Here is a 17,430-nt window from a genome sequence, read left to right on the forward strand (position 1 = left end):
AATGCCACACCTTACGTTCAGCCTTGTGAATCCTGAATAGAAAACCTAGCTATGCCACGCTTCTGACCTATAGCAACTATGATAAAAATAAATAAATAAATAGAAAATGGATGTCATTTAAAGTCACTGAGTTTGCAGTAATTTGTTATGCATTGATAGAAAACTAGCATACAAACCCTCTTTGTATTTATATCCCATTTCTTAATGCTCAGAGTAGATTATTCGTCTTAATAGGAGCATATAAGAGAGATGGAAAAACAAATTGCTAAGCAGTTCTATTACTAGCTACCTTACACTCTCTATGAGATAAGATTCTTTTAGACCAGGGCATTTTATATACGAATGATAACATCTCAGAAGAAATCCATGAGACAACCCTGGCTGGTAAATCACTTCAGTACTTAACCTCAGGCAGTAATTCTGTAATGACACCCGGACTATAAGAAAATGCTAGGAGCTGTAATCTCCAAAAATCTCTGAATCCTGAGACTCCTGCCTAGTTGTTACTGTGGCTCTTTTTCTAGTTCCTTCTTAGGTATGAAAGCTTACTGAAAAAATGATTATTACCTCTAGTTGTTAATGGCTTTGATCATTTATAACCAGAAATCATACAGTATTGATGGATATTTTAATCAGGGAACTATGAATTGTTATAAATCACACTGGCTTACATCTCTTAAAATGACTCACAGCTGAAACAGTCGATAAGAAATTTAGCTAACGTTAATACTGCTGAACAAAAGGCTGCAATTTGTAAAATATCAAATTTATCCAAGTTTTACAAGAGCATTTGAACAGAAGCAGTATTCCATACGTCTATGAAATACTACAAAGACAAAAAAGTTTATCTGACTCATAAAAATGTAACATCGGAACACTGGTCTGAGACCTTGAAAGTAAGATGTGAGAAAAAAATGAAGGTTACCATTAACTGCCTAGTAATTTCTCATTTTAAGACTTCAATACTGTCCTGGCTGGTGGCTCAATGGATAGAGCATCCACCTGGTATATGGATGTCCCAAGTTTGATTTCTGGTCAGGGCAAACAGGAGAAATGACCATCTGCTTCTCCCCTCTCCTCCTTTTCTCTCTACTTTCCCTCTCCCTTCCCTTCCCTCTTCTCCTCCCACAGCCAGTGACTCAATTGATTTGAGCATGGCACCAGGCCCTGAGGATGGCTCATTTGGGCTGAGCATGTCAGCCTCAGGTGCTGAAAATAGTTCAGTACTTGAGCATCAGCCCTAGATGGAAATTGCCAGTGGATCCCAGTCCAGGTGCATGTGGAAGTCTGCCTCATTATCTCCCTTCCTCTCACAATAAATAAACAAACAAACAAACAAATAAACAAACTGCAATACTGTCACCAAATCAAATGGAAAAGCTTATGTAAAATTTTCAAAATCCCAATTAATTCCTTACATCTTACATATTAAATGTTCGTTTCTTTAAAGTCTTTGTCAAACCCTAGAGCTACTGGAATGGAAACCATTCATTCTCCTTACCTTCCATCAGGGACAAGGGTGGAGTTAGCACCCTCTTAGTTCTGTATCCCCACATAAGAATTCCAGCTCCTTTATGAGTCAGACCTTAAAACTATACCATTACCTTGTTTAGGCTCCGTCATCTAACTAACTCTTGGTCACTACCCTTTATCATCCCGTTATTCTGAGTATTGAATGAACTCCACATAAATAATCTTACACCCTGCCCTTTCAGCTCCATCTCGCCATCGTTTCCACTAATGAATTTCAATACTTCAGCCATCCACTACCAGGGTCTCATCTGTACTGACAGGAGACACAAATTCACGTCAGTGCTACAGAGAAATAAGCACAGAGATCCAGCCATGTGAGCACAGAGGAGAAGTCCCTCCGAAACGGGAGGAAGGGATAACTAGCCTAAGTTATAGACAGGAGAGTTACACAAACGCTAGCTCAGGAAAAGCACTAAATAACATGCAAACAACTTTAGATTACATCTTACAGGCATTCCAACCACATTTAAACATTGCTCCTCAAAGACAGAACTGGTCAGGGAAGTCTCTGGGGGGTATCTTTAGCTGGTATGGGGGAACAGGCAGTGAAAAAGTCACAAGCATGTAAAGGCTTAAGACTAAGTGAAATGTGCCCAAATTTTGTCTTTGGCAAATATGTAGATATATGAAAATGTTTTCGTTATTGTTAGGGACTGTAAGAAGTACAGTTTTGAGAAAAAAAAGATGGAACAGAAATTTACTTTCATTCTTAATTCATGTAAATAATCATTTTCTTGAAGAAAAGACAAATTATTATAACAGCTGCTTTTGATGATGGCAAAGTCAGTAAGTCACTGGAAACAACTAAAGAATTTGAGCTCTTTTTATCTTATCAGGAGTGGTCATTACAGATCAAAACAATTCTAAATGAAGGTGATTCTGCAAGTTCTAACGACATAAGAAATAGAAACGCCATCAAAATAAAGAAAACCCATGAAGTACTAGAAGAGCGAATGATACACTACTAAAAGGCTAGTCTCCCAAAAAGTCACGTGACAACATGAATGAGGACTCAAAAATTAGTTTTTAATGACTGTATTCAATGTAATTAAGGAAAGAGATTATAAAAATCTCTAGTCAATTTTCTTTGCCTATTCACTTAACTATTTCTCTTGACTATATTCTTAGAGAATATAACAAAACTAATTACTTTTTAATGAATGACAATATCTTTATTAAGGAACAAGTGTGTGTGTGTGTGTGTGTGTGTGTGTGTGTGTGTGCACGTGCGCACGCATCTATAAATACCACCAATTCTTCCATGATGCTAAATTTTTACTAGGAAGTTATCAAACAATGTAAGAATGTGGAATTCTTGGTGTTTCCTAATAAAATAAATAATAGAAAATTTACTCTAATAACTCTATAATTTATAATTACTATAAAGTCAGTTTATAGTTTATTTAGCAAAAATTTTAATTCAAAAAATGTTATCACATTTTGGTAATATATATCATGTATAATGCTTTCGTTTAAATGAGAAACATATAATATGTAATAGCAACCAATTATTGTCATATTCTAGACACTGCACTAAGCGCTTTATATACACAATTTTATTTAATCCCAACAACACTGAGATGTACATATTGTATTAGAATTTCAAAACAAAGAAACTAAAATTCAGAAAAGTCAAATGTTGATCTGATGTCATACAATTAGACAAGAGCTGAGTTGTAACTGCACCATCCATTTTACTCAACAACCTATGATGGTAACTACATATTATTGTCATAACTGTTACTTCCTGAAAAGTGACTAACATCCATTCTTCATTGCATCTCCTTAGTTGTTCATTGATTACTTTCTCATATGTGCCTTAACAGGTGGGGAGGCTATAGTACAGGGAGTAACCCCTTGCTCAAACCAGAGATCTTGGGCATCAAGAAAGCAACCTTTGGACTCAAGCCAGTGACCATGGTCATGTCCCTGGTCCCACACTCAAGCCAGCGACTCCAGGCTCCAGCTGGTGAGCCCACACTCAAGGCAGTAACCTCGGGGTTTCAAACCTAGGTCCTCTGCATCCCAGTCCAACATTCTATCCACTGCGCGACTGCCTGGTCAGGCATCCATTCTTGAATACAGGCTCAACTTTAGACTTCAAGTTGGCTTCTCCAGAATGAAGGATACATCACTCATGCCACATCCACTCTAGTACTTATGTCAGTAACACATAATGTAAATTAAATTCCAACTGCTTTACTTTCTGATTCAATAGCATCAAATCTTATATGGGGTATGTGGTTCTAAACAGCAGAGAAAGAAGCCACAAATGGTCAAAACAATCCTGGCACACCACTAGAAAAGTACCACACTGGTAACCAACCACTTCCAACATTTCCAATAAAGAATGTTTTTCTTCCACTATTGTAAGAGATTCCAGTTTTTGAACTGAGTACCAGATAGAGAACTGAACAAGATTTATTTTGCTCTTCTTCTTCCTTAAAACAGATGTATTCTGAAATACCACAATATAATAAAGACATACCTCAGAGTTATTGATGATTTGATTCCATATTACTGCAAAAAGTGGTCCTAGACTTTTTCCTAGTGGAGGGGCTTGCCTTTTATTTGTAAAAAAAATGCAACATCTATGAAGTGAAGTAAATTGAAGTATGCCTATATTAGACTCTCCTATTTAAGAGAAATAAAAGCTGTTTTGGAAGACTCAACAATGTTTGTTTAAAAAATTAAACAATTTTTTTAATCCTCAACAATTTTCTTAATTTTTCATTAAAAATGTCAATGGAAATATTATCATACTTTATAATTATACTAGACTAACAAATATTTTTGTTTATTTTTTGCCAGAGAGAGAGTCAGACAGAGGGACAGATAGAGACAGACAGGAAGGGAAATGAGACACATCAATTCTTCGTTGCAGCACTTTAGTTGTTCTCATTGATTGCTTTCTCATATGTGCCTTGACCAGGAGGCTACAGCACAGTGAATAACCTCTTGCTCAAGCCAGCAACCCTGGGCTTCAAGCCGGCAACCTTTGGGCTCAAGCCAGCTACCATGGGCTTATGTCTACGATCCCATGCTCAAGCCAGTGACCCTGCACTGAAGCTGGTGAGCCCGTGTTCAAGCCAGGTGAGTCCATGCTCAAGTCGGTGACCTCGGGGTTTCAAACCTGGGCCCTCTGCATCCCAATCCAATGCTCTACCCACTGCGCCACTGCATGGTCAGGCTAAACGAACAAATGTTTTCACACAAGTAGTCAAAATTGGAGATACTTTTTAGACTTCTGTTCAGTTTTTTCCTCCAACTGAAAGCTACTGTGATCACAGTGATCTTGCTAGGAGATGAACAGAATTTCTGTGGAGTCCCTGTTTTTTCATTGCTGTCTGCTGTAGTATACACACACAAAAAAAAAAAATTAAGAAAAACTATAAAATCTAAAACTCTTGAAATGTAATATACAAATAACAACTGCTATCAGACCTATCTTTAATTTATATTTTAAATAGTTCTAACAATAGTTCTTTCCTAACCCTCTTACCAGAACTCCACCTAGAATTTTTTATGGCCCACTTTCATGTTAAAATGAAGCTAAAGGGAAGAAGTTAATATTGAGTTCAGTGTTGTTTCAGGCAAAGAGTAAAGAGAAAGAGAACCAGAATTATTTTCTATGTAAGACTCTTTATTTGCTCTTCTCTACCCAGCTATCAAGAAAGTTGTAATATTTTTAAACCCAATTAGATTTTGAACCATGTGTAAAAACTTCACCAGGAAAAAAAATCTTGAATTATATTTATATATATATAAATAATTCCTCTACAATGATACATAATTAGAAATTTCACTCACATTTCTAAAATAAATATTCTTCTGATCTGGCTAGATCGATTGAGTGACCAAGGTAAAGACGACAGAATACTGGAATTCACAAATAACTAACTACACAACTACTTTCAATAGAATCAGTTGCTTCAACCCTCGCCCTCATCAAGGTTATTAGAGGACTAAGATTGAAATCAGACCTTTACAAATAAATTTGTATAACTTGAGAAGGTTACTTTCACAATTACACATTGAGAGCGACACAAGAAAATCAACATATAGCTATAAAAATGTAAAATTCAGGACACAGAATACCGTACATTCTCAATATGCCCTGTGGCCTCTGGAAACGGGTAAGGAAGGGAACGTGCACTTAAGGCACAAATAGTTCTGTAGGTTTGCTTCTTTTCACATCCAACACACTCAAGTGTCTCAAGGGCCCCATGATCCTTCTGCAACTTAGCATCAAAGGCACCTAGGGTGTAAGGTTTTGGATGCTTGGCTGTTTTCTGAGAAAGCACAGGGCTACCCCCGCTCACCCCTGATGAAGACTGTGGGACCCAAAGGCCTCGCCCAAGGCTTCCCGCCCACTCGGCCGGGTCCCAAGGCCGTCCCCGCCCACGCGCTGAGGCCCGCTGCCTAGCAACGCGGCCCGCCCCAGCACGCCCCAGTCCTGGGTGAAGGCCACGGGGATTCATTCTACCTCTTTTTTCTTCTGTCCTCCCCCGAGCTGGATGCACAGGAGCAGCAGGAGGAGGAGAAAGGGAAAGCCCCCGGTGGGCAGGTACCGCCGCCGCCCCGCCTGCCTCCGGCGTGAAGGAGCGCCCCTGGCCCCCATCGCCGCAGGGCAGTGTCTCCTCCACGCTCGGTAACCGTGCGCGCCCAGCTCCTCGCGCACCTACGCCCGCCGCCAGCCGCCGGGAGCGCCCGCCTGGGCCCTCCCTCGTGGTGCCCGCGGCTTCGCAGGGGACCCGCGCGGCAGCCGCAGACACGGAGGAGGAAACTGACAGCGCATCCGGTTCACGCGGAGCGGGGACCTGGAAAAGGCCGGGAGGGGGCAGGAAGTGGGCGTGGCGAGGGAGCGACCCCCGCGCCACCGCCACCCCGCTGCTGCGCTCTCTGCCCGTGTTTCCGACGCCCGCGCTGCGCAGGAGCAGGGTGTCTGCCCGCTGACCTGGCCCAGGCTGTCCTCCTACTGAAGCCGCGCTCGCTGCTGGGAGTATGCGGGACCTGTGCGGCCAGCGCTACCTGGAACCACAAACAGCCCTGTGTCTCCTTGGATGGTGCAGAAGAGATTTGAAGAATTAGTAAGGGCCTGGCCGCTCTAGCCAAGGGCAGTCTCCTTCCCAGGGGTACATTTTTAGGGACACAGCCCTCTGAAGCCCTTTGACATAATCCAGAGCCCCTAGTGGCATAGTAGCTAGCCACCCATAGCTTCACAGCTGTTCTTGCAGCCCCCATTGAAGAGCCAACCTGCCCTTGGTTGAGACCTTGGCTCATCCACTCAGCATTCATGGAGCGCCAAACTGCAGAGCACTGTAGTGGACACTTGGAATGCAAAAGTGAACCCTTAATTCAGTCCCTGCTCTGAACATTTTAAGAACAAGAGCAACACCCTGTTTATTGAAGAGTTGATATGTTCTAGTGCTTTTTCTGTACCCTTTTCTTCCTCTGCCTCAAGGTTTTTTTCACTTGGATCGTGAACACATTTGATAGTCTGATGAAGCTGGTTGACTCGGTCTTAGAGTAGTACTTATGAATGCATAAATGAAATACATAAGATTCTCTACAAATCAATTATAATTAAATACCATCATCAAAATTAAATGGCGGTCAACCAACATCTGTATTTTGGCAATATTGGAAAGCAATGTAGATGTGTGAACTGATGTATAAACATTCAGACTTCACAGTGTAAGATTGACCAAGAGACACAGAATTGGGAGACACTTGGCCAACTCAGTGGCATGAGGGTGGAAGACAAATTCTGCAATCATATGCGTTCTAGCAGCATATCTAAGAGCTATTTTAGTATATATGGTTATTTTGAAGTAGTGATATCTATTTTGAAATATCTGCTACCATTGTGCTGTAACATGAAAATGTGTCGTTTCTACAAGAAGCAAAGCCATATGCACTTCTAATACTACCGTGTTTTGTTGCCCGCCTTCATGATTGAAGAAAAGATTGTCATGAAAGCTTAATAGAAAAAGGATTTTTTTTCAATTGAAGGTTCACAGGTACTCTAAAATTTCATAAACTCCAGATTAACAACTCTTACTCCACAACTACTCTATTAGATAAATCCTATTACAGCAATTTTCAGATAAAGAAATTAATGCCAGCAGATCTAACTCAAAGTTGTAAAACTAGAAAAGAGTATAGAGCAGGTATTTGAACGTTGGCAGTCTAGCCCCATAGCCCTTCTTATATACTGTGCCATGCCAGCTTTGTAAAAGGAATTCACGAATAAATCTCTCTATCCCTTAGGCTTTTGATTTCCCCACTCTCCTGTGAGAGACTTTGCCCATAGAGTTACCAGAACAGGCCAGGATTCGTGTTTCCCACCACTGCCAGTCAATCATAGAGATGGATCTGAGTGATACAAGAGTGTCTTTTATTCAGATTGCTACAAACTGAGAAGGCAGAGGACTCCTGTCCAAAAGAACCGCCTCCACACTCTCCTGGTGCTGGCTGTCTTTATAGGGTTCGGGGGCTGTTAGTAATGGTGCGAGGGGCAAAGCCCATGCAGTTAGTCACGTAGCAGTGTGTGGGAGGTGGGAGTCCAGGTCTGCTGGAGTGCCTCCCTGGAATGTCCTTCTGACACTGGCACAGGTCTCTCTGGTGTCCTTGAGGTTCTTCCAGGATGGCCAGGGCCTGGCGCCTCTGGCAGCCATCCGTGCCTCTGGGAACTTTCTGCAAGGGAACTCCCTGCATTTCTTAGATAATAAAATAAAGATTAAGGTTTGTGAACTAGCTTCTAGTTATCTACAGTGCTGTAACCCCTTACAGGAAATTCTGTGACGGAGCCCTCATAAGAAATTATCGTAATTTAACCCCTTACATAATCTCCTATTGATTACAACTAAAAGCTACCATTACTAAAGCCAAAACTCTAACTTTGGGGTTCTCTTATCAATAGCAGTTATCACTCACTAAAGAATAGCTTCCTGTGTTCGTGAGATTTGTAAAATGTGGCCTCAAATTTTTCTATTTGAAGATGAGTAAATTTGTGGTCTGTATCGGCTATACATCTTCACAGATCAGCCCCTTTCTCTCCCAAATGGGTCTTAATTTCTTTATTGCAAGTACAAGGGGTCCTCAGGTTACAACACTCACTCCCATAAAAACTTTTAAAAATTGAGACGTGAATGTTTCAGCTTATGCAGCTGGCATCATACTTACAAACTATGTGGGCGCAGTAGTTTGGTTGTGCACAGTGGAAGAATACACAATATTCTTTTGCTGTGGCTTAGTTGTGTTTTTATGTTCTATATTATAATTTTATGACTATGTTAGGATAGGTAAGTGACTGAGGCTAGGGTGTATTTCGACTTACACCAAAATTCGGGTTATGTCACTGTTGTAGGAACAGAACCGTGTGGTAACCCGAGTACCCCCTGTAGTGGTACCACCATCCCCATAATTAGAAACCAAAGATCAGAGCCTCACAGCTCCTTCCATTCTCTCCAACCATGCTGTCACCTATATTTGGTTTTGAAGTTTCTCTGACCCCAGTGTTTCAGGAATGTGACTTCCTGTAATAATTTTGTAACTCTGGTATTTTTAGGAAGACATTAGACAGAATTATTAGTCCGTCCTCCTTCCCTAGCAGTCTCACCATTCTCCTCTACCAGCCTAATCCAAGCTTCTTAATCCTGCCTCTTACATGCTATTCTGGGTAAAGCTGCTGGCGATCCTTTTAATACATGTCAGTGCAATTTATTTTCTCTTTCTTTAAGCACAAAAAGCGGTTTTTTCTCTGCCCTCAGGATGCTACATAATTTTGCACGGGACCCCTTTCCAACTTCATTTCCTATTTCTTTTTTTTTTTTTTTTTTTTTTTTTTTGCACTTTCTAACTCTGTTCCAGCCAGGCTAGCCTTCTTGTTTTCCTCACATGTGTCAAGTGTACTCTGCCTCTGGTCTCCATAGTGCTATTCTAATTGGTGAAACTCATTTCAGAAGAGTGAGATGTTCACATGACATGCTTGATCATTTTAGTCAGGTTGAGGCCTAGATCTCCTAAACTGTTATCTCATCCCTCAGACCACCCTGTCTAAAAAATAAACTCCTTACCCTTCACATCTGCCCCTTTAACTTTTTTATAGAACTGATCAGTACCTGAAATCATGTTCTTGTTTTCATTTATTTTAGTCTCCCTCATTAGGATTTAAACTCAAAGTGACAGGGGCTTTATATCCACACTGTCCAGAACAATCCGTTTTATACTTTTTATAGTATCCATCACTCACTGACATCATGCTTTTGTATTCATTTATCGGTATTTTGCCATCAGAATGTAAACTACAGGAAGGCAGGGGCTTTATTTTCTTTATATTTGCATCAGTACTACACAGAGTGGTGTGTTTGTTGCATCTCTGGGTGAGTCCAACCATTTTCTGTTTATTCCCAAAAGTACAGGACTGATTGTAGTTTTATTCCTAAAAGCCTTAAGCAGGAAAGAGATCAAACACCCATCAACGGTAAAACAAATATACAGTAATATTATATAACTCTAAAAATAAACTAATGACATCTATACACAATAAGGATGAATTTTAAAGATCCAGACACAAAACTAATAAATTGGGATATGTGGGAATAAATGAAGACCAACCAAATGAAAATGGACGAAGGCTGTTTATTTGTTCAGAGCTTGCTATAACAAGGGAGTCAGCCACCATCATCTGAGTTCGGATGAAGACAAAAGCAGGCAGAGGAGTAAAAAAGATTAACAGTAAAAAAAGGGAAAGGCTTCAGGTGTTCCCTGATTGGAGACTCTTAGCACGGGGACCCACAGGCAGGCTAACAAGAAGAATATCTTCTGTAATTGGTTAGTGGGGCATGTTTGGTCCTAAGTTGGAAACAGGGACCAGAATTAGGGAAGAAGTCAGTTATTTATCAAGTTCTGGCCTTTGGGACTATTATAGAGGTTAATTTTAGATGCCACCTGAGAATGGGGCCGGGTTGCCAGAACCAACCATGTGATTGGAGGGTTGGAACTTTCTGTCCCCCTCCCTGACTTCCAAGGAGGTCAAATGGGCAGCAGTTTGAATCTGTTGCCCGTGGGCAATGTTGTAGTCAATCAGTCATGGCTAGGTAATGAACCCTCCATGAAACTTTGAAGGACTTGGTCCAAAGAGGTTCTGGGTTGGTGACACATAGATTCAGGAACATGGCATGCTTGGAGGAGGCCTGGAAGTTCTGCGCCCTGTCACCACACCTTGCCCTCACCATTGCTTCCATCTTCCTGTTGCTGAGTTATATATTCTGTTAAGTAACTTGGCAGTCCAGTAAGTAAAGTGCTTCTCTGAGTTCTGTAGGCCACTATAGCAAAACACTTGAATGCAAGGAGAAGGTCGTTAGAACCTCCAATCTATTGCCAGTTGCTCAGAAACACAAGTGTGAGGATTTGTAAAAACGTCAAAGGCCCTGGCTGGGTGGTCAACGAATAGAGCTTCTCCTGGCGTGCCAAGCTGGTGAGTTCAATCCTCAGTCAGGCACATACAAAAAGCAACAAATAAGTGTAAAACTAAGTAGATAGAGTGTTGATGCTTCTCTCTCTCTTTCTCTCTTTCCCTTCCGCCTTCTCTCTCTCATACTCTTAAATGAATGGAAAAATTTTTTAAATCAACATCTAAAAAAAATTTTCAATATCGTGACATGGGGCCCATCATTTGGATTTTTGCTGCTTATGCTCTGAAGCTGTTTTCAAGGTTTAACTTTGCCCTTTTGGGCTCTGAAACCACCTGCAAAGCAAGCCGCTTCCCTGTGCTGATTGTACTGTCTGAGCAATTGTACCCACTGCATGGTTGATAAGCACCACTCTCTGCACTAGAACTGCTTGGCCAAGAGCCCTTGTTTTGTGAGCCTGAGCTGAAACTAGGACTTGGATGAATGTTTACTCCTATGTTTCCTATTGTTCTTACCATTGAAAGTTTACATTTGCCCCCACCAATCAGAAAATGAATAATGTAAGTTTATAACCTCATTTCCCTAGCAACCCTTCTCTTTAATGATCATCATCCGCAATTTATGATTTCTTAAAATCCCTGCCTTCCTACACACCCACCCCCATGTGGGAATGCGTCCTCCAGCCATCCAAGGGTTACATTCTCTGATTTGCAAATCATCTTCTTGGCAAAGTATTCCCCCCAATATTTCCAGTACCCACCTGGCACCGTACTAGTTATTACAATATTATTGGCCTGTGTTCCCTATGCTGCATTTGACATCCCCATGACTATTCTGTAACAGCCAATTTGTACTTAGAAATCCATTCACCTTTTTCACCCAGCCCTCTAACCCCCGTCATCTGACAACTAGCAGCTTGTTCCCTGTATCTAGGAGTTCTTTCTTCTGTTTTGAATGTTCATTTATTTTTTTTTAGATTCCATGTATAAGTGGATTCATATGGTCTTTGTATTTCTCTGATTTATTTCACTTAGCATAATACCCTCTAGGTCCATCTGTGTTGTTGCAAAAGGTGAGATCTCATTCTTTTTTATAGCTAAGCAATATTCCATTATATGTATGTACCACCACTTCTTTCTCCACTTAGGTTGCTCCCGTATCATGGCTATTTTGAATGGTGCTGCAATGAACATAGTGTTTGCACTGGATATTCCCAGAGTGCACACATAACAACAAAATGATTTTTCTAATCTGTCACTCTGTAAACTTTCTCAAGCCCCAGAAAAAAAAAGAGGGAGAGGGACAGAAATAGAAAGGTAAGAAGTAGGAATCCAATTTCAGACAAACAGTAAATTATCATTTGTAAAGGGCTTATTATCTCCTATCTTCAAAGAGAGGAGACAAAGTTTGGATATTGGAAACCTGTTTTGACATATTTACACACAAAAGACAGAAAGAGCCATTGAAAATATTTTTTTGTAGAGACAGAGAGACAGATAGGGACAGACAAACAGGAAGGGAGAGAGATGAGAGATGGGAAGGATCAACTCGTAGTTGTGGCACCTTAGTTGTTCATTGATTGCTTTCTCACATGTGCCTTGACTGGGGGGCTACAGCAGACCAAGCGACCCCTTGCTCAAGCCAGCGACCTTGGGCTCAAGCTGGTGAGCCTTGCTCAAAGCAGATGAACCCATGCTCAAGCCGGCCACCTCAGGGTTTCGAACCTGGGTCCTCTGCGTCCCAGTCTGAAACTCTGTCCACTGTGCCACTGCCTGGTCAGGCGAATCCTTAACAATTTTATCAGGCCATAACATTTAAAAACCAGGGTTCATGGAACCTGAGGTTTAGAAGTGAAATGGAAGAGGAGTCTTCTAATAAAATAAAATATCTCTCTGTTGTTGAACAGACAATACATTTGTGTTGCTCCCCTTTTTCTTGCAAAGGAGCTGTTAAATAAACACCTTGCCAATGTCAAAAGTCTCTCCGGTAGACATCGCAATTTCAAATTGTCTCTAGGAAATGTCACTAGTCAGAGTGTAAGTCTACCTTACATTTAGAAAACATTCAGGAAACAGGATTTTGACCTGAAAGAGGTAGAGTTCTAGATTGAGAAATTCCCATGGGAACTCCAGCCGTCAGTAAGGCAGGACTTGTGCAAACTTGTGTCTCTAGAACTTGCCCTGATTGGGGCCCAGACAACGCTCCCCCCAGACTCAGGGCCAGGTGTCCCCAAACTATGGCCTGTGGGCCGCATGCGGCCCCCTGAGGCCATTTATCCAGCCCCCACCGCACTTCTGGAAGGGGCACCTCTTTCATTGGTGGTCAGTGAGAGGAGCACTGTATGTGGCGGCCCTCCAACAGTCTGAGGGACAGTGAACTGCCCCCCTGTGTAAAAAGTTTGGGAACCCCTGCTCTGGGCAGAAGAAGCTAAATAAATCACTTTTCACATGACTGAGAGAAAGCTCATTTTGAAATAGTGACTTGAAGCACTTTTATCCAAAGAACACCAGTGTGAGGACACCTTCTGAATTCCTCCTTCCTCAGCACTGGCTTAAGGACAGACTTTCAGGACTATTTCTATCCCCTTCTATTTACACTTCAACCTAACACTACTTCCCACAGTATTAAATTAAAACAGTTCTTTTTATTCACACTGTTTAATGGCACTTATAAACATCTATTATATATAATATTTTCATTACTGTTTGATTCCTGTCCTAGAACTTTTATCAGTCAATTTGAATATTTAAAACACAGTATAAAAGAATAATCTAGTAAAAGATTTATGAAATGGAATAATAGTGCTACACAATACACACGTGTGCAATTACATTTCAGATCTTATGTTTGTGTTTGGATTATTTTCAAGACAACTGCCAGCACATGAGTTGATTATTTTGGGCATTTGGTTATCTCAAACAGCATTTTGCTTATTTGATCAACATAGTCCATATACCTGGAGATGGCAGCGGAACTTATATTAGGGTCAAAAAATATCACTTCAAAGAACTGTTCATTGGTTAACTGAGGGGGGCATGGCAAAGGGCATTATTTTCTAAAATTTTTTATATTAGATGCTCTGAGGTCAAAGTTTCAAGTCTGACTACTATTTGTCAGAGTGCAGCCTGAGTTTTCTAGATGCACTAAGAACATTTAATTTATCTTAATGAAATTATATAGAAAGAAACTAGGGATATAGACAAGTGATTGAAGCTATTTAATTCAAGCAATCTGTAGCAATTTCTTTTGAAAGGAAAAGACTCCAAGAGGGTCACAGAGTGTGTAAAGAGTATCTCTGAGATTCTTGAAATAATTGAAGAAGTGTTCTACAGAGCCAGGAAAATATTGGACAGGAAACTATGCAGCCAGGTGAGCAGAAGAGATAATTTCTCTATCCTTCTTATGCCAAACAAATTGTCTGAGCTTGGACAGATGTGAGTTTGCTGCAGAATATTTAACAGTCTTATTTTGATTTGTGATTCTCATGGCTTAAAAATGCTATAATTTGTTAGTGAATAATTTAACTTATTTTTACTTCCAATTATCTTTTCTTTTGAATTTATATATATATATATATATATATATATATATATATGTGTGTGTGTGTGTGTGTGTGTGTCTGTGTATGTGTGTGTGTGTGTCTGTGTGTATACACACATATATATTAAAAGTTTAAATTAAATTTAAAATTAATGAGTAAACTATATATTGAATCTCCAAATACATCACTTTATAATTTATCTTTGACCTCATCAGTAAGGCATTTTATGTGATTCTTCTATACAGATGCCAATATTTCATTTTACCAAATAAATGTTCATTTAAGCATGTTATTTTCAAGGAATGAAATAATGAGTCGTTTTTTATGTGTAACACCATGAACGATGAGCTGAGTAGTATGAGTTATTTTTTTCATATTAACAAAAGTATTACATTGAATTTATAATCAATCGTTAAGTTTTATTGGTAGAATATTATAACACATTCAGTTGGTTTCCTGCAAGAGTTCATCATATATTCCAGGAACTAAATTAGTTTTTGAGAAATATGTCAAAAGATATTACTCTGGGTTAAAAGGCAGGGCTTACCAAGAAACTCTAAATTTAAGTGCCACAATTTATTAGTCAATGGGGTTTTTAATTTACAGTGATTTTATTACTAAAAATTATTTTACTCATTAAAAGTGTATATAAGTTAATATAGGGTACAAAAGGGGAATGTATAAAGAATATTTTTTAAATGAGGAAAAAAGCACTTTAAGTCAGGGATTTATTTTATCCAATGATATTGAAGCTGTTGCTCATATGGTGCTTAGCGAGTGCAGAGTGTGTCCAAATGAGAGTACAGCCAACTCCAGGTGCATGCAGGCTTCCCAAAGAAAGGGGTTCATCATACTTGAAGAACAATTTTAAATCAACAAGCTCTGTTTTTTCTTTATCATTAAATAAACATACCAATAGTGTATATTATCAATCTGCAAATTATAGTAAAGCTTTAGTAACTTGACATGATTGAAAATGAAGAACTCATCCCTCCTCTCACTTAAAAAAATAAAAAGGAAACAGCAAAGTCATTTGTTATTCAAATTACTTTAAATTTTTTCATATACTTTGGTTATAAATTTACACAATTAAAAATTCTAACATAATAAATATACATAATATTTAGATTATATCAAATATCATTTAGTAGTTATGATCCAAAAACCTATTAAACATCAAATGGTGATTTATCACCATTATTGGTATTTTAACTTCTAATCCCTGCTGTGTGCTCTTACTCTCTTAGTGCTACCCCAACGTTCAGGTCCCATATCCCCAAACTCTAGCCCTGGTCCTTATTATTATATACATGGACTCCTATGATATCACCTCTACTGTTCCTCTCTACAGAGAATCTAATCCAGTACCAAGACGAATCTCCCTGGAGCAGCATTACATTTTTGTCACCCCTCCTGCTTGAAAACCTTCACTGGCTCCCTAAAGCCAATAAGATCACATTTCAAGTTCCCTGGTCCTGGGTCTTAGCCTTTGTCTTCTGACGTGCATCTTATTCCTTTCCTGAGTAGTTTGTTGCTACTTGCATTCCCATCACAGCCAAACTGACCCCACTTCATTCTCCCCACACTCCGCGATGTGCCCAGTGACTTTGCTCTTTCTGGCTCCCTCACTCAGAGGCCCTTTCCAGTCCCTAATACTCAATTCCCTCTTCATTATGTAGGACCCAATGCAAGTTACTGTTTTCCCAAGAAGTCTTCCCAGAATCCTCCAGCTCGCCTTGAGCTATATTTCTGAATTCTTTGCCTCATCCTATCATTAGACAATTAGTGATATGTTTCAGCAGTTTTCAAACTTTTTGAACTCAGTCCCTTTATACTCTTGAAAATTATGGAAGACCCAAAGACCACTTGTTTATGTGGGCTACATGTATCAATATTAGAATTATTAATATCATAAATTAAAATGGAAGGAAAAGCCCTGGCCAGTTGGCTCAGTGGTAGAGCGTCAGCCTGGCATGCAGGAGTCTCGGGTTCGATTCCCGGCCAGGGTACACAGGAGAAGTGCCCATCTGCTTCTCCACCCCTCCCCTTCTCCTTCCTCTCTGTCTCTCTCTTACCCTCCTGCAGCCAAGGCTCCTTTGGAGCAAAGTTGGCCTGGGCGCTGAGGATGGCTCTATAGTCTCTGCCTCAGGTACTAGAATGGCTCTGGTTGCAACAGAGTGATGCCCCAGATGGGCAGAGCATCACGCCCTGGTGGGCATGCCAGGTGGATCCCGGTCGGGTGCATGCGGGAGTCTGTCTGCCTCCCGGTTTCCAACTTCAGAAAAATACCAAAAAAAAAAAAAAAAAAAAAAAAAGAAAAAGAAGAAAAGAAAAAAAAATTGAAGGAAAAATTTAAACAATTTATTTAGAAATAAGTTAGCATAAAATATATTTATTTTTAAAATTTTTAATGAAGAGACTGACTATTTTACATTTTTACCAATCTTATTAATGTCTGTTTAATAGAAAATAGCTGTACTCTCATACTGTTTCTACATTTAATATGTTGTGATATCAGACATCATATAATTTCTGGAAAACACCATTGTACACTTGTGAGAAAATAATAGTATAAAGAGGTTACCATGGAATAAACCATGGGTTTGGGAATCTAAAAATGAGTTTATTTGGTCTATTTATACTTTTATCTACTTATAAAAATGATACAAGAAATAGGAAAGTCCCATACAGTTACAATGATTCAAGTACAGATTACCCTTTTTGTGGCTTTAAATCTCCAATTTCCTCCCAATGCTAATACAGAGTATCACTTCCACAATACCTATTCTTAATTTAAGAAAAAAATATATATTTTAATATCAGTGTAAGCAAAAGCCACTGACTTTTCATAAATGTAGACATTATTTTTGTTACAAGTCCATAATATATTCCAAATTCAAAGGTAAATGACCTTAGGAATTAAACCATGACTAACTC

General features: G+C 39.7%; 1 protein-coding gene across 2 annotated transcripts in view; it reads right to left on the reverse strand.

Annotated features, from left to right (window-relative positions):
- Positions 1-6,431, reverse strand: part of TUSC3 (tumor suppressor candidate 3) — a 124,553-nt gene extending 118,122 nt beyond the window's left edge. The window contains exon 1 of one of the 2 annotated variants that reach the window (XM_066380249.1): positions 6,020-6,431. In XM_066380249.1, coding sequence (XP_066236346.1) covers positions 6,020-6,154 — 135 coding nt within the window. In that variant the 5' untranslated portion in view covers positions 6,155-6,431. The remainder of the gene's footprint in view (positions 1-6,019) is intronic. The other variant, XM_066380250.1, reaches the window with a different exon arrangement.
- Positions 6,432-17,430: the final 10,999 nt, after the last annotated feature.

The sequence above is a fragment of the Saccopteryx leptura genome, chromosome 4 (assembly GCF_036850995.1).
Source record: "Saccopteryx leptura isolate mSacLep1 chromosome 4, mSacLep1_pri_phased_curated, whole genome shotgun sequence".
In the NCBI taxonomy this organism is placed as follows: domain Eukaryota; kingdom Metazoa; phylum Chordata; class Mammalia; order Chiroptera; family Emballonuridae; genus Saccopteryx; species Saccopteryx leptura.